Source organism: Syngnathus floridae, chromosome 2 (genome assembly GCF_059516105.1).
Source record: "Syngnathus floridae isolate MCC-2025c chromosome 2, RoL_Sflo_1.0, whole genome shotgun sequence".
Lineage (NCBI taxonomy): Eukaryota > Metazoa > Chordata > Actinopteri > Syngnathiformes > Syngnathidae > Syngnathus > Syngnathus floridae.
Window position 1 is genome coordinate 12,704,377 of NC_142414.1, and position 27,922 is coordinate 12,732,298.

The 27,922-nt window shown below is 43.4% G+C and overlaps 1 protein-coding gene across 1 annotated transcript; it reads right to left on the reverse strand.

The window, feature by feature from the left end:
• Window positions 1-106: 106 nt before the first annotated feature.
• Window positions 107-27,295, reverse strand: iqsec2b (IQ motif and Sec7 domain ArfGEF 2b). The gene is made up of 15 exons (XM_088369354.1): window positions 26,975-27,295; window positions 25,927-26,439; window positions 8,962-9,265; window positions 8,457-8,774; window positions 7,179-8,242; window positions 6,949-7,110; window positions 6,746-6,868; window positions 6,485-6,651; window positions 6,128-6,267; window positions 5,922-6,047; window positions 5,474-5,573; window positions 5,226-5,387; window positions 4,954-5,148; window positions 4,502-4,551; window positions 107-3,514 (listed from the first exon to the last, which is right to left on the reverse strand). The coding sequence occupies exons 2-15, from the start codon at window positions 26,367-26,369 to the stop codon at window positions 2,327-2,329; spliced, it is 4,542 nt and encodes a 1,513-aa protein (XP_088225480.1). The 5' UTR covers window positions 26,370-26,439; window positions 26,975-27,295; the 3' UTR covers window positions 107-2,326.
• Window positions 27,296-27,922: the final 627 nt, after the last annotated feature.

Below are 27,922 nucleotides of genomic sequence, written 5' to 3' on the forward strand. Positions count from 1 at the left end.
AAATCATCAGTGATAGGAATTGTATGCTTTTATCTTAACGCTAAACTACTACTAAACTACTACAGTCGCTGTTTGAATATGAAATGAATAAAACATGACAACCACATCACTGCAAGGACACTTTAATTGTTCTGAAGCAATAAATATTCACATATCAAATCTCTACTCTTTCAGTACATTTAATACAAGCACAACAGAAATTAAATGATTCAAAATAATATCCATAGGTGCACTGACATAACCGTCAGGCTGTATTATATTCCTCTTGATTCCATCTTTCGTCTTCAGTCACAAATGATAAGAAATAAATATATTTTTTCACAACATTTTCTGTCCCTGTTTGTCGTTGCTATGTACATACATCATGGCACTCACATGCACACACCTGAATACAGACTGGGAGCGCTTTGTCCCATGAGAAGCTTTAAGCATATTATTTACATTTACATATTCAATAAGTGCAGATATATCCATGCAAGAAGAGTCAAAAAATAAAAGGGCTTGGCAACACATAAATAGAAAACCTTCATCTCACATTCTTGACTTTCTCGAAACCTTCTTCATACCCTTTTGTGTGGATTCACATTTAATCCAAGTTGTCATTCAGTACAGCTTCATTCTAAACATTGACATCATTTTGTCCTCACTCCCCCTCCCCCCTCCCAAAACAAATCTGAGAATAAATGTTCTCTTGCTGGCACTGTAGGTAACTGTCAGTACTCACAATTCAAAATATTGCAGGAGGCCACATAATAACAAAGGATGCTGTTTTACATTCTCAATCCTTAATTATTCTTTTTTTTTAAGAATACAAAGCCCTCATGGGGATGCCACTGCATCAGGAAATGTGGCAAGAGAGTTCTACAAAAGTGTCTGGAGGGGTGGGAGAATAAGATGGTCACTTGTGACTTAAGACATCACATGTGGAAAAACCACAAAAAATCTCTTGTAAAAAGCTCACTTAATTAAAACATCGAAACACCCACTGATGGATCGTATGATTTTGAAAATATGAACCTCCACAACCACACTTAGACTTCTTCCAACAAAAAAGTTTTTCCCTCCCATCAAGCAAAACAAAATGATTGTCAGTCCAATCAACAATCACTCAAGATGGTAGGAAAACGACGTCAATGACTTTAAATCAAAGCGAAGGGCGTCTATATGTACTTTGAAGCTTAACATCTGTCGATACATTTACATACTGATCAAACAGACAATATTCATTATACACATAGCAGATCTAATATTGATAAAACAGCAAGAAGCTTCAGAAACATTCACAATAGATTGTTGATTGTATCATAAATTTCTAAAGTCCTTGAGAAATGCATTACGAAGCTCCTGTCGACATGTAAAAGACGCTCAAGTGAAATTCAACGTCTGCTATTAAAAGGTTTGACGACGGTAACATGTTTGAGGTCATCATTGAGGAGAAAAAAAAAAGATACTGTCAAGCAAATCCTGCAGTGGATGGAGACATCATGAAGTCAAGGGAATTATTGCAATTTTTTTTTGCTATTTTGAGTGTTACTTATCTGAACTGTACATTAGGTGTTTGCATTTAAAGTAAAAGGTGAATGTACAGTATGGTTGTCATTTTTCATACATATAAACACCAAAAAGGGCTATTCTCCCATTTATATGCAAGTCTTTCTTTTTTTACACGCTTGGCTTGTGCGCCTGTACCGACACGCATTCTCCCGTCCCGTCCAGACTTCTAGCGCACCATGTGTGACTGCATCAAAATCTGGAGCTGCTTGTAAAAGCATGGATATTTTTAGAGGAGTCAGGACCTCATGAACCTCACCGCATGTCACAAAATCCTACTCAGCATATGTTAAAAAAATGTTAGGACTTTTGAACAATTGTCCTTATAATGCAAATGAAGGCCTTGTTTTTAGACTCAGGAATTAAATGCCTCTCAAGACTTTAAAGGATGGCATGAGAGCACGTAAATGACTAATTTGAGTGGACGAGAGAAGCACACATCCAGCAGGGTGCCTTTTCTGACTTGGGCACACGGGAGAATTCAGACAACTTCATTCAAACCTATGCAGTAACAATATATAGAAATATGAATCTTTAACTATATGGCTATAGACTTCTTTAAATATTGTGTGTTCATGTGCGTTGTTCACACTTGCGATCTACATATGCGGAAAGCGGAGGTGAAAGTAACAGAGGCGGAGCAAACTGCGTTTCTTCTTGTCAGCTGCGTTGCCGCTGTTGCTCTCGGTCCTGGCAGATCTGGCCCTGGCCCTCGCCCTGCCCGCCTCCTCCGCCCTCTCGTCCGACCTATGACCCCGGGCGGCCCACACCCTGCTCACACTACGGTGCTTATCCGGTTGATAGGCTTGGATTTGGAGCTGCCCACCGTACCTGTCGCCCCAGCCCCTGTCACCTGCGGCCCTGGCTGAGGCTGCCCGGGGTGTTGGGGGGGGAGAGGGGAGAGAGGTGTAAGAGGGGTAAGGGGGGACGAAGGGGGGGGTAAAGGGGAGTGTGGTGGGGGAGGGGGGATGGAAGAGAGAGGAGGGTACTGGGGCGGATACGGGCCGGCGGAGGCTGCTGCGTGATGCGCGTTGACGGTAGCGGACGGCAGATTGTGGGGGAGGGTGCCGAAGATGAAGTGTGTTTGATGGCTGGAGTGGCTGCCCGGGTGCGGTGTGTGCACGTGCCCGGGGTGGGTTTGGGAGTGTGCGTGGGGGTGCGGGTGCGAGAGAGACAAGGTTAGGGGTGGTTTGGTAACAGGGCCGGCGGCGCACCCCCTGATAGAGTGTGTAGGCTGAATGTGGTACAGGGCGAACTGTGGGTTCGGTGAATGCTGGGAGAGAGGAGAAAGGGGCGGCGGACGTCCCACAACCATGTTGGTGTAGCGACCCGGAAGCCCATGTTGTGAGAGCTGGGAGAGATGGGCCAGCTGCGGGTGCGGGACGTGCGGGGGGCAAAAGGGTGTACGACAGGGTTGCGGGCCTCTCTGGATAGTATGAGGGGGCGGCCCTTGCGAAGGAGGAGTGACATTTTGGCTGTGGTAGCGATGGTGATGGTAGTAAGGTGGCGGGGGCTGCACAATAGCCGCGTGACAGTACTGTGCGTGTAGCGCCTGGATCTTGGAAGGCCCCCCATCCAGCGGCTGGCACAGGGATGAAGGGGAGTGAGGAGGGGGCCCTCCCGTCGTCGGCGGGGCGACAGGCGCGGGGTAGGGTGGCCCCGGTGGAATGAGGGGCCCCGGCGGTTTGGCGCGTTTGCTGCCGAATAGTGAGCCCAGGAAGGAGCCGTTGTTGTTGCCGCTCCCCCCAGGGCAGCTCGTCGCTCCCGCTCTCTCGACACTGCTGGGGACACCACCGACTCCTGTCCCAACAGTGGTATGTTGCTGCCCCGGCCCACCCCCCATCCCCGTCCCGGGGCTCAGGATGGGGCGATGAGGCCGGAAGTCTTCTGTTGCGTAGCAGCCGGGAACTACGCCTGCCACTGGGTAGCGCTGGTGAGGCTGCGGACTGCTAATGATGGAACCCTGAAAGGAAAAGAGCGTCATCTTGCTCCACAAACATCCTGGGAAGCTCTTAAGCACGTTCCAAATTTTTTACACTCTTGAAAAGGTAGAAGAGAAAATGCAAGCAATGTCGATGAAAGGAGATGAAATGAAATGAGGTCACAGTGGAAAGTAATACAAATAGCTGGATATAAGACAGTTAAAGTTTGCTGACACAGCATCTTTGGTCATCCAACGTTATTTCTTTCATATTTGCCCACATACATAAGGAACATTTGAAAGGCGTGCTTTGACATCCAAGTAAAGGGTGTAAAAGGGTACAGGACAGACACACAGTGGATGTACACTCACAAGCAACACTCAGTTTTAGGGAAGAGGACAGATGCAGGTCTGTTATTGAAAGTCTACAATTGAAGACTTTAAATGCAAAAGCTGACAAGCACCATTTATCCAAAAATAGAAGCAAGCCTAGTAGCAGATTGCCCTTGATGGCAGCGTAGTTCTGCCTTTGTAACACTCTAAAGATTTTATTGCAGAAACTGAAGTGCCATATGCCTTTTACAGCAATTATGTGTTCATGTCATTGTGAACGTCTCGTCCGTCCATCAGGTCATGTCTGCATCTCTTACTTCTCGTTAGCTCATAGCTAATGTACCGGCTGCCAATGATCCCATTGTCAACACTCCCAGAGCCAAGTCCTGATTGTTGAGGTGAAGTTTAGTCGTAGTTGTAGTACACTCACGTAAAACTATACATATATTGTTTTTAATGACGCATAATAGTTACTAACTTTCAGTTATGTCAAAATAATCCGTTTTGAACCATTTTTTTAGTCATCTCGTTTTGAGATTTTTTCGGGGTCAAATTAGCATCTCAAGATCAACTTTTAATCTCATGAATAAAAACAACCTGTAACCTGAAATTCCGAAAACTCATTTTACTCATCTCATAAAAAATGGAGATGCCAGCTATTGCATTTGAACTCTTCATATAGTCTTTGAGACTTACTTCCATTGTACTGTCCAGAGAACCAACACTGTTCCTTCGGCCACGCTTCCCTGCACCCCAAAAGGCAGAGTAAAGTTTACAAAGAGAGCAAGATTTCAACGTTGCTATGCACACCAAGAAAAAGTATGTTCTGATAGACCTTTTTATAATGTTTGTAAAGAATAGGCGCCGGGACATACGTCCAGGTGGCAGAAGAAGAGTAACTATTGCCGACCTGAACTGAGAATGATGACAAAAAGTTGTTGTGTTTGGGGACATATCCTGAGATCATTTGAAAGATCACTGTTTTGATTGCACGAATGTTCCAAGAAAGGAACCGGGTTTCAATCAGAATTTCTGCCACCCGGAGGTATGTACAAGAACATGGTGGAAAGGTCAACAGAAGTAGAGAATAAAATCAAAGCAGAAGCCAACGCGGTGTAGAATATTCTCCACAGAGCTCCTCTCCTCACCTATATCAGATAAGTCCCTGAGAGATGAGCTGAGAGCGGTGCGTTTGAGACCTTCGCCAATGGAGCAGTTGTCATCAAAACTGGTCCTTCCCATGGTACCATTCACAATGTCACTCTTCACACCAGCTCCACCTCCTACCACACCTCCTGTCAGCAAACTGGGCCGCATGACACCTTTCTGCTTCTCCAACTCCGCTGTAAACAGGGCAAGGGAATGTATATGGGACACACGCGTGTAATTCACAACAGTATCCAGTAGACGGCGCACTTACATTCAACTCTGTATTTCTCCATCTCCTGCACTTCTGCGACACTCTCCCTGAGGTCACTCACAAAGCGGGTGCGGTCTTGCTGACTCGGAGCCATAAAGATGATGAGAACTTTTCTTTCCCCACCCAAGACTGCGGATGTCAGGCGAATACCATGAGGATAATCTGGAAGCAGAAGGACAATAAGAATCAAAGTATTTGAATGACATAATGATGGTTGAAATGTGTAAATGGAATAAAAAGTTATTTACAAGAATTCTGGAACAGGTGAACTTGCATCTCAACCAGGGGAAAAGATTGTCGAAAACTGTATGTCACTGACGTTTTTTTCTTCTGAAAGATTTTGGTTACCTAATGCAAAAAATGGAGAGAATTTCCATGAGGCCTTGAAAATAAAATAAAATTAAAAATAATCAAGTTTTAAGGAACAAGTCTTCATAAAAGAGGCTTTCAGTTGTAGCACAAAATATGTAGCTCCTTTTAATAAGGCCTAATTAAACAGGCATTTAAACTTTGAATACCAGGAACAAGAATAATAATCACTACTACAATAGCACTTTTACTTTCTTTCATCAGTCATCTGAGCTTTAATAAGCCATTTGAGTTGACACAGAGCTGCTGTGAGTTAACTACTGAATAATATTTTCCACATGAGCCCGTAAAGAATACGCGGTAAAAAAAATGAACGGAGCACCTTACCACCAAAAGGTCATTAAAGAGAAAGACCTCGCGTTGATGTACGCCCGTTCTCTGAGGTCTGTTGGTGTCGGGCACCTCGTACAGCTGGCAGCAACACACCAACCTACGATGGGGAAGGGATAACACCTAACAAAACAAGTACAAGAGTTATATTAGAGCAAGGTTTTTGTCCTGAAAACCATCATGAATTGAAAAGTAGCTCTTACAGGCTTTTTGCCCACAAGGACTCTTTCCACTGCCTGTACTTGAGACACATGGTCATCATTGGTCCGCAACTCCCATTTCTGTATCCGCTGGTAGATCCCAACAAGAAGGTCCCTGGGAATATCCTGACCATTATCTACGCCTTGGGGAAATAAAAGGGAGGGATTGCTTCATTAAATATCTGCTCAGATTGTCACGCATAAGATGAAATACTACAAAGTCAATTAAATTGACATCCGTCCATCCGTCCGTCCGTCCGTCCGTCCGTCCGTCCATCCATCCATCCATCCATCCATCCATCCATCCATCCATCCATCCATCCATCCATCCATCCATCCATCGGCCTAAATATCTGACACCTCTTAAATTCTTGATGAAATCCTCCAGCTTCATCTTCCTCTCCGCTTTGACATTGGGACTGTACATGTCCGTGTTGAGAAGGATTATAGCAAAGGCCAAGATGAAGATGGTGTCAGGGTTCTGGAACTGCCGAATCAGAACCGGATTGCATACGCAGTATCTCTGACTGCATGGGAGACATGAAACAGGGTCAGCGTAGTTCAGTGACTCAGAAAATCTGCTAACCTCTAGCGGTTGGAATCTCCAACACACACACAAACCTAAAGGCCTCAATTAGCCGTTCCACTTTTTGCGCTTCTCCCTGAACTTTAATTTGAGCCTGGAACTTCCTCAGCGCGTCATCCAGGTCCATTCCAGAGAAGTCCATCTCATCAACCACACAGCTGAAAATTGACACGATAGACGTTTCGATGTTGGCGTGTTGGCTCGGATCAAAAAAGTAGAGCTTCCTTCTTATACCCACTCTAAAACATCTTTGTTGAATTGCTTCTGCCGGTTTCCCAGGAACTCCCCAATCATCTGCCTGCTCAGACCTTTCCTCTCAAGGATGAACCGAGCAATCCCAACCGGAGTGTCTGACACAAAGCCTCTCTCGATCAGGTACTGGATTCCTTTCTCTGGTTTCCTGTCATTGAAAGAAACATGAGTGAAGGACTGTGGACAGCCTGGATGTTTTCAACCCAAACGTTTTACTTGTTGAAGAGGTTGAGACCAATGCGGTACTGGCGTCTCTGGACCACATCGCTGTTGAAGGGCGGAGAGTCCCAGCTATTACGGCTTTCCCTTTGATAAGTCTGCTTGCCCAGAGGGGGCAAGGGTTCCCGGAGACTGTCCTGAGACGAGGAACCGGAGCTGCAGTTGACTGTCTCATTGGAGTTGGTGGTGGAGTTGAGCGAGTCGTTGTCTCCGTCCGAGCAACACGGTTGCTCCAGCCCTCCGGAGGGCAGCGCTGTGGAGGAGGAGGAGGACAGAGGGGTAGCGGGGGGCTGTTGGGGAGATGAAGAGGACGAGGGCGTGTCAGGGTATTGATGGTGGTGGATGGGATGGTGGTGATGGTGGTGATGGTGGTGGTGCGAGGCCACCTGGTGAGGGATGTGTGTCGGAATAGCTCTGCCCGGCGCTCGGATCTGACCCTGGGCGGCCGTTGTGGATGCCGAGCGGGCGCCTGTGCCGGGGGAGTGTTTGAGGGTTCCCTGAGGAGAACCGGCCCCCACCCCAGGCTCCTGCTCGTACACCAGCTGTCTGGTTAGAGAGCCCCGGTCGGAGCGATCGCTCATGTCCACTGAGCTGTCGCTCGGTGGCTCAATGGTGAGGAGAGGGAGGTGTGCGCCCCTCAGACGATAGTTCCTACACTCTGTGCACGGTGTACTGCGACGACTGTTACTGCTACCTCCTCCCTCTGTGTCTCTGCTGTCCTCACGCACCCCGACACCGCCACCGGGGCCCCAGTACTCCGTGTCAGTACTGCTGGGCGCCCGGTCGGGGGAGAGTGGGGAAGACGGTATGCCGTCATCCATGTAAAGGGTAACGTCGCTGTACGAGGTGGCCGTACTGTCTCCGTGCATGCTGTGTCCTCCTCCCACTCCTCTGGCTCTTTCGCCCAGACCACGTCGGGAGGAGGGATTGCTGCTGCTACTCCACATACATTCCCCAAAATCTTCACTGAGACCACCACCCTCCCTGCTGCCTTCTTGGGAATCATTGCGACTTGTTCGGCAGGTCAGGGCATCGTCTATCGAGTCAGCTAAGGACTTAACCTGGACAGAACACAAACAGAGACAGCGGTTTATTTGTAACACTTTCAAACAACCACTGAAATTGTAGTCATAGAAAACCTTTGCCAAGATGCTTTCTGTTTATTTCTTTGTCTAATCTGACTTTCTTTAGGTCCCTCGTGAGACAAATGTAAACAAATGAAAAGAAGCAGATGACTTTGAGGGCCAAATGGTAGGAAAAAAAAACCCAGGAGACCTGTTTGCAGAAGGAGTCCTCTAAGTGGGTGTAGTCTCCCTGGCGATTGGTGTCGGGAGAATGAGGAGGACCTATGGCCACACTGTGGGTGAAGTTGGTCTGCGTCTGGGCCTGCTGCTGAGGCTGCCGCTCATCAAAAGAATACTGAAGCCTCATGTTGGACAGAATGATGCGACGTGTCATGCGACTCTCTGAAGCAGAGCTTCGGAGGCGCTCAAAGTTCTTGTTCATGCGATATTGTCTGAAGGCCGTCTGAATGGTCCTAGCTGCCCTCCGACTCACAAACGAGCCCCCGTACTTTCTCTCCAGCATTTCCACCTGGGGAGATTGGGAAGAAATGATTATGCATTGTCTTGTAATGTAACACTGAAGAAATACTTTTGTTACTGGAATTAGAATATTTTGTCAGACCAACACTAGTAGAGTCTTCACTCTTTGAGTCCTCTGGGTTCAGAGTGTCGATACCTCTAGTACTTTTTTTAAAAACAATTGCTGTCTTTGTTACCTTCTTATCCTGCAGATCTGTTGAGAGTTCATAACTGTCTGAGAGAGCCTTGCATCTCTTGTTCTCTTCCTCTTCCTGCTTGCGAAGGGCTAGGCTTGCAGGTTGGTGGCGCGTCCGCAGCACCCAAGCCAAACTGGCTGAACTGGAAGCAGCCACGCATGAGGGGCCCCTGGAGCTCGGGGTGGTGGTCACGCTGCTGTTGCTGTCACCGTAGCGCTCAGGGTCACGCAGGTAAGGCGTCTGGCTGAAAGTGCTGTCTTTGCGGGTGCCCGTCTCCCCCGGACACTGCGACTCCACTTCCACACTAGAGAAGAAATAGCTTGCACTATTACGTTGACTCGTACGTCTGCATAAGAGGAAACAACTCACATATTTAGCTTATTGTGTTTGTACGATAGAACTAGGAGTGTGTAATCATAATTGTTAAATACATGTGGATCTCAATAATTTTTTCCTGGAAAACGTATGTTGATTTCAGTAGATCAATTCATGACTAACTTGTATATTATACAAGATGCTTACATAAAGTGGAATATTTCTTTTTTTTATGTACTTCTCTTTTTAAATAATTTTGTATTTGTATTTATTTATATTTTAACATAAGCATAAACCCATTCAACTAGTTGTAAGTAGATGTTTCAAAAGTTATGAAAATATTTTATGAAGCTAGACAAGTTCCCTAGCGCTGCTTTAATACAATTTTAATGAATGAAGTCATTTTCCCTGCAGATGGCGTCCTAGTGAATTGGAATAAGTGGAAACTGGACGCTCGTACAACTCAGAATATTTCCACCATATGTCATGTTGCTGTATATATAGTCCATAAAATGTATTTCATAAAAAGAAAAATTATCAAATAAAATGTGTCATAAGAATTCCAAGAGTGTGTCCTTTCTATACAAATTATACATAAAGTCAAAAGGTATGATAACTAAGGAATTTTGATTTAATAAAGTTTTCAAAGCCTCAAATTTACATTTGAAACTTTTTTGCCCAGATTCACATAAAGCTTGCATCATTTTATTCCTTAACATCTACCCAACTCAATTACCATTTGGAGACATAATTCTAATTTTGCACAAAAGCTAACGACGCCTAGGATTTGTCCTGGTTGGTTCACCAATATTGCCACAATCATGAACAGGCTATATGATGTCTATGTATATCTAGTGTATAATATATTACAAGCCACGCAGATTACAAGATAGTTTGCCATACGAATTATGTTGAAGCTGTTATTTGAGTCTAATGAATTCATGGTGTATGTTTTACAGTCAATAAATGTGACATTTCGTCTCTTTTGGTATTTGTATTTCCTCCTCCTTGGCTCCTTAAATAGAAAAAAAGTCAGAAGAGGGAGGGGGAATTGCTCGGTTGCCGTTGGACCTTTTGTGGGTGGCAAGGCAGTTGTTCAGATGAAAATGTTGTTGCCATGGCAATGTATTGACCATAATCACAATTGAAGTGGGTGTTGAAAGATGTGCTACAGGTTGTGAATGGTAGTCTAAAGAAGACTTTGAAAACCACTCATCCATACCTCTGTCCGAATGAATTTAACAATAAAAAAAAATTCATTTGTGGGGTTTTTTTGGTCTCGAGCGTGAAATAGAAAATAGGCATTTGGCAGATGGTATTTTCCATCGGCTGAGTCATGTGACACTTGGGGAGAAACATGCCTGCTTGTATAAACATGCATCTGAATTGTTTTTTTGGGTTTTTTTTTGTGCAGAATGCTTCAGCTGTCACGTCAAAATGGGAGTGGGAATATGAAACGTACGAGCTTTGAGAGACAGAATGACAATCCTTTGGAGAAAAACACCTTGTCATATTTGTTCAAACTGTCAGTGTGCTGACAGGAGTAGCCTATAGAAATTAAATGTTTGTGGGGAAAAAAAAGTGACATCTCTGGACCCCGTCTTATGTGATTCAATTCTTGAGAAACCTAGTGGGCGCAACCTCAAACTGACCTTTTACTTGGGCTTCAGGCGCTTTGCTGAAACTATGGTGGAATATCCACCTATGTGGACAAAAAAAATGCCCATCCCTCGTAGGGTCAGGTGAGAGGACACAGAAATGATGCAGAAATAGAAACATTTCACCTTGACAGATACATTTATCAACTTTCTTTGACTTTTACTTTGTTAGACATCCCCCCCCCAAATAAAAATGGCTGTGTAATATTCTCTTTCTGGTGAGCCTTTTGTGCTGTTTCATAAATAGAAAATTAAGACAATTTCCTGTGGCAGAATTTGCCTTAATTTCTGCTATAAAGATGCGATTTATTATTGTTTTAGTTAATGTGATATGGTTGGCCAGCTTCTGAATTTACACGTTGCCATTTTTAATTTTGTCATTTATTTCTGTCATGCTTTGATTGAAAAATAAATCACAAGTTATCCATTACTCAGTAGGTCTGTTTATTTTTTTCACTGATTGAGAAGAGTACTTTTTACTTTGAATCATATCATTCGAAAGTAACACTATGTTGACTTGAGTACAATTTATGGCTACCTACCTCTGTGAATAAATTAATTGCTGAAAGTAGTGAAAGTACATTATCAGAAGAGGAGGAAGTTGGCTGCATAAAACATGAAGGTGGCCAGCCGTATTACAGCAGGCATCTGCACTTCATCATTTATGCAAAAGACTCTCAGTGGTCCTGTTAAGAGTTCCGGCGGGAGATTTTCTCAAGAGGCTCATTCACGAGTTTCATTGTAATCCAACCATTTAATTGGAGCAGCGACTTGGACTATAACAAACACGATTCAGGAAAGTTTGTTATTGTTATTATTTATATCGTATTAGGCCATAAACAAACAAATTGGTCCATTCGTGGTGAATGTGTCCCTTGCACTAAAATGAATTTCACAGCTGTGCTCAAAATTGCCCAAGAGGTGTGATTGTGCATGTAAATGGATTGTTAACTTTCTAATGTTTTCTTTATTGCAACTTCCTTCACCAAACAAGCCCCATAGGGGAATTTTTTTGTATCTCATCAGATCAGAGGTTTTTAACTGGGGTTGCCGAACTGTAGCAAAGGGTTTGGCCAGTGCGTACTGCACATTTCAATGTGTGTAAATTCAGTTTGTTTATTTATTTATTTATTTATTTATTTATTTATTTATTTATTTATTTATTTATTTATTTATTTATTTATTTATTCATTCATATCTTTGTTGAAATCAATACATAAACAATTGACAAGACGCTCCAAGAAACATCATTAAAAATTGATATGCTGACTGTGTGCTTATGACAGAGCGGCATTTGGTTCAACAAGGTTCTAATCACTTCATCTCCATTTGTTTTGGCGTCAAAAGTCAGCATTTGTAGCACTCTGCAATATCCCAGACCGGGAGCAGACATACAGTAAATGAATGTCCTTTGTTTCATGAAACCAAAGTTCGACAGCATTCTTTTGTGGTCACACTGAATGAAAACAATGAAGTCTTTGACAGGGTTGCAGCATCCGTCACCCACCACAATCACTCATTGTTGAATACTTGACATCCCTAAACTACACACAACACACGTGTCCACAGACAAAGACTTAACTGAGCAATAGAAATTCATAGCCTGTCCAATGTGAAGACAAAGCACATTGGTGGGGCAAAAATATAATCGAATAAAATCAGACTTTCATGGAGCGCTTTATCTGGGTCATCACGTGTATCTAACCAAAAGCCACATTTTGAGTAGGCCTGAGCTGTGGGCACTGTGGAATGATTTCAAAACCAGTTCAAACAGATTTTCATCAGAGAAGGCAAGCTTGATAATGCTATGCAACTATTTCACATTCCACTGTACATTATGTTCATTAACCACATTCGTACAGTATTTGCTCTCATTTAGCTTTGTTTCACTCTGCCACGAGCGGTCAGGCGCAGGCGCATTGCAAATCAGACTCTAATTTCAATCTGATTAGATTTTTGGTTTTACTCATGTGTTGTGAAATTGCGATTATGGAATTTGTTCCGCAGCAAGCATGCCATCTGTACGATATGCACACAATTCATTAAGTCTTAAATACTAGCCAGCGTATGACTTAATTTAACATCCAGCAGTATTACCACCATACGTGGAAGGTCTTTAAAGATGGATTCCGCAACATGCAGCATGAACAGGACTTTTCAAAACATATCAGTCTGTCACACTTATGTGACACTTCTTGGACCCTGTCACAAAACTAGAGAAAAGAAAAGTTCTTACCATGCTGAGACGAACAGCGAACGTTCTTATACTGACTGGTGAAGAATTTATCAAACACACCTTCTTTTCTTTCATTTGATCACACACGCATGCACACACGCACATTTGCTCACCTTGCAAAGCTGCACAGGCCGCATTCTTCTAGGTTTTGTTTTTCAGAGCCAAAAACTATCCTCGCCTCCACCCTCCCTGCACTGACTTAATGACATGGGCAGGGAAACAAAACAACAGGGAAATAAATAAGCACAATTGTGGGTGTGGTGAGTAAAGCTTGACGTTTTATGAATTTGAAATCACACCACGCTTCTATTCAAGGTCTCCAAGTATGTCATGAACATTATGTGCGAACAGGGATGATTAATTTCAGTGTGCAATTGAATACGTGGTGATTCGGGTGGAAATAATCAAGGCTGCGTGGATGCGTTGTACCATGATGACTGAAAGAAGTCTTAACAAAGACAATTTACCTGTTAATAGATGCCTCGTAGTTACTGTTGCTAGGGCCAACAACCTTATAACGTGACGCTTCAACTGGAGACAGATTAAGCATTTAAAGGTTACATCAGCCGTATAGGGACATGACAACTAGAGCATTGCCTGACAAGTACTCACACTATGAATATATATGGTGGAATTACAAGCATTTCATAATTCATACCCGGCATTAAAGTAAAACCAGAAATATTTAAGAAACAAAATATTTTAGACAAGTACAAATGCTTGTGCCAAAAACGCGGCAGTGAAGAAAACCATTTTAGCGGAAGCAGAATCAAAAAATGTTCCCTGCAAGACTGTGTTTTATTTGCCCTCCCACACAGATGCCACACTGCCACCTGCTGTTTCCTCAAATTGATTTCAAAATGCCCATTAGCTCGTCTTTCGAACATCGTAACCAACACCAGAAACCAGGTGATTTTTTTTTGGGGTGGAAGTTTTCACTTGACTTCAGTTAAAACTTAAAAGTCTACACTCTAAAATTAATTAATTCATTCATTCAGATGCCAAACCACTTACAAATATTAAATTTTCTTTTTTTTTTTTCCTTAACCCTAACCACTACAACTACAGTGATGGCTAGATTTACTTGTTTTTCAAGATTGGCCAAAAATGGGCGACACGAGCTCATGGGCAGTTAAGCTGGTTTGTCATCTGGTTTGTTGAGGTTAAAGTAACAAGCATTTGTTGAATCTAAAATGAAGATCTAGGTTTTTGGGTTTTTTGGGTTGAAAACAGCAGCACGAGTGACCCTTTCTGTGCGATACTTTAGCATGTACGCCCACTTTTAGGGACTGCAAAGAACGAAAATCTCCATAGAACTAACGGCTGTTGAAATGCACTGTGGCAGTTTTGCTTAAAGCCAACCACTGATGAACCTTCCAACCTAGCAAAAGGACAAAGGAATGGAGCACTTTCATGGAGAACACACCTTTATTTCGTTCAGAATGAAAATAACAATCCTAAAAATATTTGAGAACCAGAGCACAGACACAGAGATGTTCCAACGGAAAGCATGTTCAACAAATTGCACACACTTAATGAGGAATTTGGGAGCATTACATCACTGCCGATAGCTCGCTAACAAATAGTGACAAGTGAGCACATCCAGACTCAAATGAAATGAGCGCAATGACGGACGACGGTGATGTCTTCTGACAACTTGAGATGTTAATGGGGAAAAAGGGGGCAAAAAAATGCAGAAGCAAGAAGCACAAAAAAGGAAATCCTCAAGATTCTTTGACAAAGAATGAAACCTTGACTTAAAAGTTTTCAAGATACGAGCCACCTTTGGTCAAAGATTGTTTTGGCTTTGCGTTGTGAGCAAAAATGTGACTGAAGACACTCCAACACGAGATGGCAGCAACAAACCTAGCAACATCCCACCACTAGGAACACTGAAACAATCCGTTATGTTTTGTATGCTTTTTTTCCTCCTACATTATTTATTCTAATCATAGGTACTGAAAAGAATCCGATTTTGTTTATTGAATTCAAAATCCAAGAAAACACAAGTGAGGTTGACGTGTTGGAGCAGTATGATTGGAGCAGATTAGTACTTCTACAATATGCAAATTTGATAAAGGCTATAACACTAGCCAAGGCCACTAAAACCATTTCTTTGTCGCAAACCAATCTATGTACATTAAAAGATGGAGACGTTTCTGAAAGGAAATCCTGGCATAATAGGAAAGAAGAAAAAAAAGCAATATTTCGTCACTTTTTATGAATTGAAAAAATTCTGAAAAATTCCAAAACAGGTTTTCTAAAAGCTAAACAGTGTGTTTCATACCCCTAGTGTCACCATCGATTCACATTGGTTCCCTTGCAGTGGAAGGACGACGCGAGTTGGTTAGAATTACCATTAACTCATTCACTGCCAGTACAAAGTGATGTTTGACGTCTATTCTCGTCAATGGTAGTGAATGAGTTAAGCTGGTTGGCCAAGTGCTGACAAACATCACCGAACAAGAATAACAAAGCACAACACATAATATACAATGTTTGTTGGTTATTCGGAGCAAATGTTATTACTGTGTGTAGGGAAATGGCTTGAAATGTTGCCGGTATCGGCCTGATACGATACCTGATATCGGTACGCGGCCATCACAACTCATAAGTGAAGGTACCACTAAATACAGTAAGATAAGTCTTAAGTAGAAACCAACGGAATGCTGATCAACGGTAAGCGATTGGTTCCATGCGCTCTGGTATTTCATGGTATCCGCGTCTAATACTCGGTCAGCGACACGTCGGCTCAGCTCATCGAGACGAGGGGCTGCTGCAGCCTGAAGCTGAACAGCAGAACTGGTGGGCGCCCTCATCCTCCCCCTCCACTCTGGAAGGGGAGAGATGGAAGGAAAGGAGGACAAGGGGAGGCAGACAAATCACAGGAAAGAAGAGAGTGAAGACAAGCGTCAGACAAGCACAAACAAAGCAGAGAGTGGTAGAAGCAAGAAATGGTGACAAGATGGGGGCAACATTTTGAATTTAGGCCACTTATGTACACTACAGTGGAATCTCCAATGTAAATGCCTCTGTAGGGACTTGAGATTTTTCTTTGGCTTTTTTGCCAAGGTTATACCAAGTGATGGGACTTTATGAATGAGTCACTCCAAAAATCTCTGTCCACAATATTCCGAAGGAGACAGTCAAAATCATTAAATAAACTAACTAAGGAAGTATGTACGTGCCTTCATATTCTGAATCTGAATTACTAACCCTGAATTTTCTTACCATCAAAAGAGTGAATGCAGACATTTCAATTTCAAAAATTCAACATTCAGTGTTGAATGTATTCCGCTTCTAATTCAACGCTCAGCTTGAAATTCAACACTTGGTTACAAGTGAAGCTGCAAATAGTCACCTTCGAGTCACTAAAGTAGGAGAGGCCAGACCAAAGCAATATTTATTAAGAAAAAAAAAAAAAAGAAATGATTGGGTGTCGTTGGATGCTGTGACGCATAAGTTACAAATTTCGTCTATCCTATTTGTAGCCAAATGTTGAATAGTATTTGAAGCCTGATGGTAATTCTTTTAAGCTGAAAGCTGTACAGTGAATACTTTGACAGTAATAAAATTCAGATTCAGAATCTTAGTAATTCAGGTTCATTACCTGAATGCAAGTCAAGTAACTACCCAAAAATCTCTTAAGACGGGGGCACTCTTAAGTCCTGTTTATGAATGCCATTTCTGCAAGGGAGCTTGTTGGCAGGTGACTTGTTTTGGTCTTGAGGAGCCTCCTTACCTGTCCTGCCGCTGCATGCTCGGCTGAGCTGAGGAGCAGCAGTACTGATGGAGACTGACGAAGCTGTGAACGCTCAGACTGCTGGGGAAGAGAGTGGCGAGGGCAGAGTTGCCCGCCGTAGTAGTGGGAGTGCTGGGAGCTGAGGTGGGCTGCTGCCCTGAGATGGACGATGGTCGCACACTGACAGCCACGAGCGGAGATGAAGCGCATACACACAGAAAAAGCAGAGACACACGAAAAGATCAGCAACGACCGAAGCAGCGACAAAGAGGTGAAGTGAGAGAAGCAGACAATGGCCTGCGCACAATGAATGGGTCCATTTGCACTCTGCGGATAAACACAGATAAAAAAATAATAATAATAATAAAATATTGCAATAAATAGAGCAAAAGGCCGCCGAAATCTTTTAGGACTGTTTGAGGAACTCAAACACGCAAAATAAATTACACTGGACCTGACAAGGGCTGATTAGACCCACGAACAAAAATATATATATTTATTTATTATTATTATTTGAAAATTGTTAGTTATATAGGTTATTTTCCATACAATTGGATAAAGATGTACACGGCTGAATTTGATTTTGAAACTCAAATTGACTCACATGAGAATTTGAATTATTGGCAATTATTATTCAAAATTGAGTCATTGTTTCTCAGAGAAAAATGTAAAAGTAGGCCTCAATATGTTGTCATGAGGGATTTGCAATCGGAAGTGCCAGGATGTCCTTTTTGCTTTCACACAATAGCAGACAGCAAAATAAATGGTTTTATTTCGGAGCTTTGTATGAATTTGAAAAAGCGTCACAACAATGACATGATTAAAGACAAGTGTGATGGGTTTCATGAGTTGTCATTTATCAATTTTTATCTGCAGCTTGAAGTAGAACACTTTTAAATTTTGTAACTCACCGGATTTTCGGGAAGCTGTTTTTGACTTTGAAAAATTCTGGGAAATTTCAAATCCATGGGGAATCATTAACTTATTATAATTTTAAATTTATGTCATTTATCGGGATTAAAAATAAATTTACAAAATTGGAGGTTGGCCCTCAACCAGCAACATAAATATAGTTGTGAAAATACACTTTAGCGCGGAAATTTTGAACACACGAAATTTGATGGCAATTGTAAAAAGTGTTTGCGACCATAAAATCTCTTTGCAAGCGTCTGGGGAACGTTTTTTGCAACCTTGAACGAACCGTGACCAAAACAACACTCGCTATGTGTGCACGCCCTCGCACGCCTTCGCCAAAGTCCTAATGAGAGTCTTAACGAGAGCGCAGCGGTGGAGATTACCATGTAAATACCGGGCTCTCGCTGCGGACAGATGCTGTCAAGGACATGCTGTCCCCATCATTTGAGCATAGAAACGCAAAGCAATGATTTTTTTTTCAAATTTTGGCCCCCAGTTTGTCCTTGATTGTCAGACAGTTGCATTGAGTGTCATTGTAGTTTATTTTCTTTAAGGCTAGAAAATAATTCAACACCATACTATGAAAAGACCAATAAGTTCAACTATTGTGAGTCATCTTAAATAAAATAAAATAAAATACAAAAATAAAAGCCTATTATTGGTCACAAAGAAAAGATGATCTTACTTTTGCTTTTATAACACCTACAAAACAAAGATTGATGAAGGATGGCAAAAACCCTATTCATTTACAGATGTAATTCTAAAAAATTTTACCGTGAGTGAGAATGATTCATCACATTTCCCGAGTTGAGTGGCTTGTTTTACATGACGATCATCATTCAGTCCACAAAGTGCGTCACCCTCTCTTATCACTGCAACACATACTTTCATCTATCTTCCTACCTCTAAACCTAGTATTGCTTGGAATGAATCAAAATTTCATAGAAGTAGCACTGCAGCTCAATGCGTCTTGGGTAACAACAAGCCTGACCACAATATTTGATTGACATAAGAGGTCAAGCGTTCACCTCTTAGTCAGCTCCGATACACTCCAGCTTGCTCCTGATACTGAACAGCAACTGCTTCATTTTACACTAAATTGCCTGATAATATCAAAACCAGTCATTCCGCTCATCACAATCATTGTAACAATATTTAATTAGCATGATGACAAGAAGTAGCGTGACGCCATTACAGCGTGTAGTCATGTAGGCAGATGACAAAGATATGAAATTCAAATCAAAATGTGATTGCCGAAGGAAGTTCTTTTTATAGAGCGAAACAATGCAGATCACACAGATTATAAGGCTGAAGTTGTAAGATATGATCTGCGTAGCTGATGAACTGGTGGATGTGCTCAATATTGCTTGTGGAGGAGCTGTTATGTAAGCTCGAGTCGCTCTTGCACACATATTTGTATTTCCCCAGCAGCTACTGTAGAACATCTTCGCTTAAATTGCCTCCTCCGTGCATTGCGCCCGTAGAAGCCGATTTGTGCTTTATGGACACTTGTGCTTGATTTTTTCAGTGCCTAAGGAGACGAACTGCATTTTACCACAAATTAAAACAACTGCCAAGGGTCTTCATAAAAACTGTGACATGCTGTGTTCAAATTGGCTCAAGGATTAAGAATTTAAAAACAAGGATTAAGAAAAGCAGATTTAAGTGAGAATGTCATATACAACGTGCTACATATAGTTGGAAACACAACTTGTATAGTATTTTTAGCATTCACCACCTCAATTTCTACTGCTTTGACTTCCAATTTGTCATCGAACACTTCTAACATCGGCACTTAACATATAAAACGCAGTGACGGAAGGAATTTGACTAGCATGGTACCTTTTATGTTATATTTGACAGGACGAGATTTTCCATGAACATATTTTTGTGGTCTCCTTATGCAACTTTTTTTACTCCCCCCACACCTAGTGCATGTGTTTTCTCCAAGCATGTCAGGCAGCTGCAAGAGTGGGAGGAGAGCGAGCTCCACGAGAGTGAGCGGGGTCAAACACGGAGGAGGGCAACTGGGCAAGGGTGAAAGCCATCAGAAGAAGCGGGAACGCCGCCCGCAACATGAACGCGCAAGGCCCCAGGATGCGCGTGCGTACGCTTGCCGCCCGCCCAGTGTCTCTGCAAGTGTAATTGGCGTGGGGGTGTCGATCGGCGCGGAGTTGAGTGAGGCTATGTATAGACTTCACTTTGACTTGCATCAGCTATCATGTCGCCATGCAATCTTTGCCTTAATGCGAGTCACTTCAAATGATGCTTTCACTATTTTGTCTGTGAAAGCGAGTGGGTGTGCACTGCGTCATCTACCTCCAGCGCGTGACCCGCCTAACTCTTGCTGACAAACAAAGACGCTTGATTACCACACACGCTCCATCGTGCCCTAAAGTTAAAGGGGGGGGGGGGGGGGGGGGGGGGGGGGGTTATGCACAAACCCTCCCCTTCCGCCAGCTTCAGACCCAAGCAATACACAGCCACTTTCCACAGTACTCTTGAGTTTCCTGCTGCTTGGCAACAGTGTGGCCTGCCTGCGGGGGCGTACGGCAATGCGTGCCAGGCCAAACCTCGGAGAAGGAGGGGCAATACTTTGACTGACTGTAGTGGGCACCTGTGCGCCCGTGTGAATGGACACCCTACGTGAAAGTGACAGAAGCCAAGAAAATAACCAAGTATAGCCAGAACGCATCACAACTTTCCGATGCACCTGCATGGCATCACATATATCATTTGTGCGTCGCCTCGTCTTGTCATTCAATCCTGCTTTTGCCGCGCTCTTGCTCCCACTCTCTCTATTCTCCATCTCTCTCTCTCCCTCGCCCACAGAGTTGTTCATAGAAGAGCTCACGGCGTTCCCACGGTAACCAGTCTCCCTATTTTGCTCCATAGAACGTGCACGTGACTGTTTGACAAACATCCCGCAACCTAAGTGATGTGCTCCTTGAGCAAATGATCACTGAATAGTCATGGCTGGTGAAGGAGCGCAGAATTTAAAGCGACTATGATGAGATTCACAGTTGCTATAGATGCTCATGCTGGCCAGCCTCCGGCCTAATAATAACTAAGCCAAACCGCTCATTTGTCACACACGTGCGCAGCCGATGCTCAGACACAGTTGCCATTCAAATGTACAATCGAAATCCTGTGCAGCACATTTTCTACCTATGTCGCCATGTTAGTTGTACTATTACACTCCACAACATGTGTATACAGTTAATGGAAACCATTCTCATGTAATTTTACCAAATTGTTAAAAAAAAGTCCAGTTTAGCTTTTATTTAATGCTACCTTGGTTTCATAAACAGCTTAGCTATTTTGAGTTATTATTAAAAAAATATTGCAGGCAATCCTTCAAGTAAAGGCAATGTTTATTGACAGAGCCCCAGAAGAATGCGCTTGTTGCTCCAGTACATAAATGATCCCCATCTTCTCATTATAGCCAATACACTCCAGTCTTTCCACAGTGATAATAATGGTAAAGACCTGCACTTTCACAAATTCATAAATCGTTCAAAAATAGGACTGTTTGTTTTGCAGTCCGCTATTGTGTGGATTCAAAATGGCTGATTCATCCTGGCACTTGAGCTCACAGACCTCTCTGGTGTATTGCAACAAAGCAATGAGGTTCCCTCCAGTGGCCTGAACCTAAAGGGCTGCAACAACAATGGATGTTAAGATACAGTATAATTCTTGTGGCATTGACTATTAAAACTCCTTCAATCCATTTCAGCAAAAGAAGTTAAGAGGCGGATCCAAAACTAGTGAAATGAGATCTGGATTGCTTATCAAGTCAGGTGAAGGCAGCTGAATATCCTAAATACATGTTCACCGTTTCCATAGCAACTGCAATATCTATTTTCCTTGCAGCAGTGAGCGTTGGTCCAAGGACATATCACCTCCAATCAAAAAGGAATGCAAAAATTCACTTCAGTACTTGCCAATTCAACAATTTGCTGGAGATGGCAAATCTGGAACGCAAGCCTGTTTTGACACACTAACCTGAACTTGAAATTCAAACTCTGCCAAGAAGCCCTTATTTGAAACCCAGGCCTAAAACCATAACCCTAACTTGTAGTCCTAATCTTTGCATCAAACTCTACTTTAAAAGGCTATCTTGAAATCCCAACCTCGACGCAAAGCTCTAAAAATAGCTAAATCATATTTTTAACTAAACCCCCAAATTTGGAACTTTCAACCTAATTTAGAACCCTAATTTGAATTCCCAACATTTACTTCAGACTTTAACCCAGGCTTGTAAATTTAATTTGAAATTCCCCAATTGGTCCCAACTAGTTGTAGTTGTTGTTCTGGAGTGTTACAAATGATTACCTTGAAGTGACTCAAAGTTTTAATGGACCCAAGCATTCATACCAGGATGTGAAATGAGTGCACCACAAAGCCCCTCCTGCTCCAAAATCCCAAGGAGAAGGCATAGAAACGTTGCCCACGTTCACGTTGCCTCCCACGCGCATGCACGCGCGCACACAATTTCAATTTGAGACATCTCACTTTGCAGCATTGCAACATTTTGACTCAAGCTGCAAATCAACACTGTCAATCTGCTGCCCTGAAATACAGCAAGGCAAAAAAACTTCTGGTGGCTGGGGTGCACTACGAGAATATATGAGCCACGTTGGCCGGGGCCACTCGTCTTCTTGAATCCAAGCGGCTGTATCATTTGAAAGCCCGGCAACCTCGATCAATCCGCTTATGATCATAAGTACGCGGGCAGGCGAAGGGGAAAACCAAAAGCGGGGAGAAGAGTAGAAAAGTGCAGCTTGTCTGACTCATAGCTGCAGCATGCGGCGAGCGGGAACAGCAAGGGGGCGACTATATGCACACGCATGAGTACGTATGTATGTGTGAGAGCGAGACTTTTAAATTTAGCAAATCGAGCTCCTTGTGAAATAAAAGCCCTTTTGTTGTACACCACGTTCCCGCAATTAACCTTCGTATCGAGAACGCTGAGCACCTTCGCAGGCCCGTTTGGCTTGAAGCGTTCCATCCGTGAAGAAGAAGCCTTTGTGAACGTGCAAGTCCTTTTTTTTTTTTTTTTTTTTTTTTGGGGGGTCTTATATAACAGCTTTACGCTCTCTAGCAGCACTACTGAGTCCTGCAACTGACCCCGATGCGTGTCCTCAGAACAAGAGGACGTCTCGTATGACTGCAAGATTAAAAACTAGACGACATTGTGTCTGGTAATGGACATCCCAGGTGGTATTATAATAATCAGTTCAGTACTAAGGCTACACACTAAAATATGCTATGGCTAGTCCAAAGCCCGGATCTAAATGAGTGGCTTGTATCAGGAAGGGCATCCAGGGTAAAAACAGTCAAACATAATCCAGCGATGGCTCGGCCCCTTTTGCAGCCAGCTTTTTCACTCAATTTGGCTTACTTCTATTTGGGTTTTTGTGTGTGTGTTAAAATGGCTTTCAAAAAACAGAATACATTCTGGTTTTGAAAAGTGTTGTATAAAGCAAGTCGCTGTACTTAAAACAGCCGAAAGAAATGCTAATGCGAATTAACTTTAACCCTCTAATCAACACATTGAACGCAAGTGGTTCACAAACAAGATGCAGAATGACAATCTTAACCTCAACAACTATTTTTAGTGCCGTACTAATGAGCTCAGAGGAGTTGAAACATTCCGCAGCAAACAGTATACTTGGCACGACACGCAATATGATTGGCAGCTGCAAATAAATATGCGAGAACTCAGGAGGGATTGATTCCTAAAGACTCAAGAGTCGAATTTACAAGGAGTTGATTAGACTAAAACCCAAATGGACAGAAACTAAATTTGCTGCTCAAAATGTCCTCTTGACCTACTATACCATCCCGGTGAAGTTTCTTTCCACACCACTCAACAGTGCCGTTGTAACGTTCACCCTTGGGCCAGCAGTCATTATACTGAGCTTGCACTAATTACTCTCTCATGCACTCGGTGTGTGTCTTCCTCCCCTTTCAACACATTTGGGCTCATAGTAGCGTATTATATAAAGAGACACTTTGACTGTCTCATCTGAAATGCACCCATGTGACCTCTCCTAAAATTAACCAGAAGAAGAAAAAAAACTCCACCTCACTGCATCTTGGCAGAGGTGCTTTAGGAGATCGCGTCAGCTCTAGGCCTTGCATTGTTCACAGCGCTTTTAGCAGGATGACGACAAGAAGGCAGGCTAAGGACAGCTGTTTAAAACACAGCCGCTGGGACATGGCAATGCAAAGGAACCACTTTATTTGGCAAAGTGCAGCTGCTGCACGAAAACACACACACACACACACAAACAAAGCAAAAGGCGATACACTATGATGAATTCTGGGTCATACGAGGTGCCAAGAACAAAAAGGCAGACATGAGCATTCCGTCACGAGGGATAAAAATCATTAAAGCTGCAAGTTCACGATCAATGGAAAAGATGCCATCTGGCAAGTAAAAGAATTGATATTTCACACAAATTCATTTTTGAGGGACTGCAACAAATGGCTTCTTTTTTTTTTTTTTTAAACATATTTTTTACGTCTATGTAGGATAAACATGCCCAGCAAACGTACTTGTGCCACCTTTGGAATTGACACCCCAAAAATCTAAAGGGCTCCTCGGATGTACATCTTAGCCATGACTTTTTTTTTTTTCCATCACGCCTGCAAAATCTGGCTCCATTTTGAAGTAATGATTGTCATTACATTACATTGCCTGTGGTCGGAATTAAGAAAACCAAAGACTTTTTGCTCTGCCTTTAGTACAGTTTAAAAAAAAAAAACATTGTCGCACCACAGAGGAGTGTTGTTAACAAAATGCTACATTTCAATGATTAAAAACAAAAAGACAAAAATATAGAATGAGACTGCAAAATCATGAAAAAAAAAATCCATGCCCTTCAATCATGCACACCTATTTCATCTAGCATCTTTTCTATGCTTACACATTACATGTTGGAGCCACGAGAATATAGCCTCTTAAAACTTCTGGTGACAAGAATATATCCCACCTGGTCCTTGCAAGATTTCCCTGATGCAACAACGAGGCGCTCTAAAGTAGCCATGCCAACACAAATCCCCTCTTCATGTGTTGGCTATTACTTCAGACACTCTTTTTTTTCTTTTGAAACACGATTCTTTGCATTTATTTCGGTGGAGAGTGCAGGTACTTTTGCTTCCTCTTAAAAATGATCCATTGTGCCTTAGTTTAAGCTCAACAAAGCAGTTTGAAGAACGTCGTGCTGCATGCCCTCATTGGCTCCCTCCTTGCCCTATTGGCAGATGGCAACTCAGCGTGCATTCCACCTTTCCTCCTTTACGCACACCACGGAAGATCACAACCCTTTTCCTGTTCTCTCCATCTTCATTTCCAACACACACTCATATTATAATCGGTTGCCAGTGAGAAGGCTTTTGTGGCCCAGCTCAGCCCAAGGGGCGGCGGGTAGGTGGAAACTTCTCCCAGCCGGGCCTGAAACTTCCTCCACGGGCAGCAACAGTAATTAGCAAAGGGGGCGATGCATCACAGTATTTAATAGCCACCTAACTAATATATGCTTCTGTGTAATGACTAATCTCCCCCGTGGAGTGGAAGAAGACAGCTCGGCTCGACAGGAGATTGGGTTGCATTCCAATCAGAGACTGAGAAGAGCGTTGGGACCTCACGTCCACAAATGATTGTCCTATCATGGGAGACTGTCACATTCCATTTCACTGTTTGCCCTTTTTTCTACACCAATTGCTGCCCACTCACAAAGCTTAATGCAGAACAAAAGTGTGTATGTGCGTGTTTGTGTGTGTGTGTTTGCAATATTCAAGTTGCTATGCCATCAAAATGATAAACGGTAGCAAGATTTTGTGAGACATTTTGTGATCCAGTTTCTATTCATGACTCATTATGTCGGAAAGCACGACTAAACTCCTGTTGCCATTCACATAACAGAACGATAGCTTTCAACATACAGGCCCAAAGGGAGTACTGAATGAAGTGACATTTGCACTGATTCCCACAGAAATATACACCGGTTGGTCTTTTGAAGGGTCATGACACAGTTGAAGAATAAAACAGACGTATCCTGACACGAATCTTTCGAGTTGAGTCAACTTACTTTCTGCGAATGGTGGCGCTGGTGTTGGTGTCTGTGCTGTCGGTGCGTTCGAGACGGTCTCTCTCGGTGGTGGACGAGCCACAGGAGAGACCTCGGGTCAGCCTGGTGTGGGTCCTGTCCCTGGCAGGTCCCGGCGCCATGGCGCATCCACCTTTGGTCTGAGGTGAGGACGCGCTTCCGTCCCCGCCGCCGCCGTGATGGGAAGGGAGCGACAGAGGCTGGCCGTGATCATGGTTCTGCTCCGGGGTGTCCGAGCCAGGGGTCCGAGGGCTGCGATCGTGCCTCAGGTCTTGGTTCTCCTGGCTAACCCGGTCCAGCTGACCTTGCAGCTCCTCGATGCGCCGCCGTTGGGTCTCCAGGAGTTTGGCCTGGCTCTCAATGATGTTGTTGAGCTCCAGGAGGTACTCCACCGCCCGGTTGGGGCTTTCCGGGCTGGCCTCCATGGCGGAAGCCCAGAGCCGCCCCCCCCACCAGCCCTGATGAGTGGGGGGGAGGGAGGAAGCCACGCAGACTCTGGATGAGATGAACTATTAGCTTCGTTTGCGGAGAAACAAAAACGTCACAGTGGTGTTGGTTGTCGGGTTGACTACATGTCGTCAAACGGGAGGGCGAGCATGAGCACTAGAACATCTTCACAGCACTTTGGGATGTCGCCATGTGGAGAAAAATGGTGAAAAACGAGCGGGAGAAACTGTCGATTGTCTCATTGTCAGCTGCCATTTTGCCAAATCAGCATGGAATTCTTTCAGACTTTGGGCCGTCATGATGAACATTAGACAAAACTGACTCAAATAGGTTGGTGAACTATTAATGATGTGATATCAAGATGAAAAACATCTACCAGTTTAAATTCCATCCATCAGCTGACAACTAGACAAAGGGTAAAAAAAGGGACTATATTTCTGATCTCCCACTGATTGTCAGGCAGTGTCAATCATTACATAACTCCCACCCACGCTGAAGATCCCCACGCAGCGATCACCGTGTCTCTTTCAACCCATGGTTCGACGCGTCTTCACCGCTCGGAAAGTAAGCAAAGTTGCCTTACAAAGCGCATTCTTCCCTCAGCTGCTCCACAACTCCATCCTTTCATTTATCGGGCGCCTCCTGCAAAGTCAGCGATTGTGCTTTTTCCCATCCAGCAGCACTTTACTTCCACGACGCGCGTGTTGGGAAGCCGATAGGAAAACTACCAAGAAGTGACAAGCGATGCAAATAAACTGCGACTCTGTGACTTCTCCTAGGCGACTCTGACGACATGCGTGTGCGTGTGTGCGCAGGCGCGCTCACGTCGCTAATCCAAGCAGAATAGAGCGCAGGTGCGCTTCGTGCGCGTCCGGACTGCGGAGCTACTGGAGCGCAGCGCAAGTGGGCAAGACGGCAGTGATGATGATGATGAAAAAAATTCCGGTCAAGACTTTCAAAGTAAAGCATAGCGTTAATCCAATACTTCACCTTTTCAAAATAAAACTGCTCATTGTTGCGTTATCCTCGTCAATGGAACTTTTCCATCATTTGTAACCCTTTTTGGTCATTTAGCAGAGCAATTGACAAAAAAGGTGAAGGGCTTATCTTCCAAGCCACGTTAGACCGGAGAACATCCAACTTTGCATCATCAACTTGTCGGTCAATTAACACTAAGTGTCTGGACTAGAGAGAAAATCTTGTTGCAAAAGAGAACCGTCACCGGAAATGAATTATGGTACACTATGCTGTATATTAACTAGGAGGAGTGTCTTATAAGATTAGGGAGACATATCCAAAAAAAGACAAAAAGAAGACCAGCGGGCCTCACAGTGAATTATTTTTAGCTGCATTCCTTAAGTGCTCCTACTGTGTGTGGACCCTCTTGTGTCTCTGTTATGCTCACACAGGTGAGATAATATTAGCGTGGGCCTGTGGGAAATGTAAAATCCCTGCTGTGGTCCAAAGCAGGTTCAATAATTTACACGGAGAATCTAGATCTGGATTGTATTTTATGATAGATGTGCTCTCA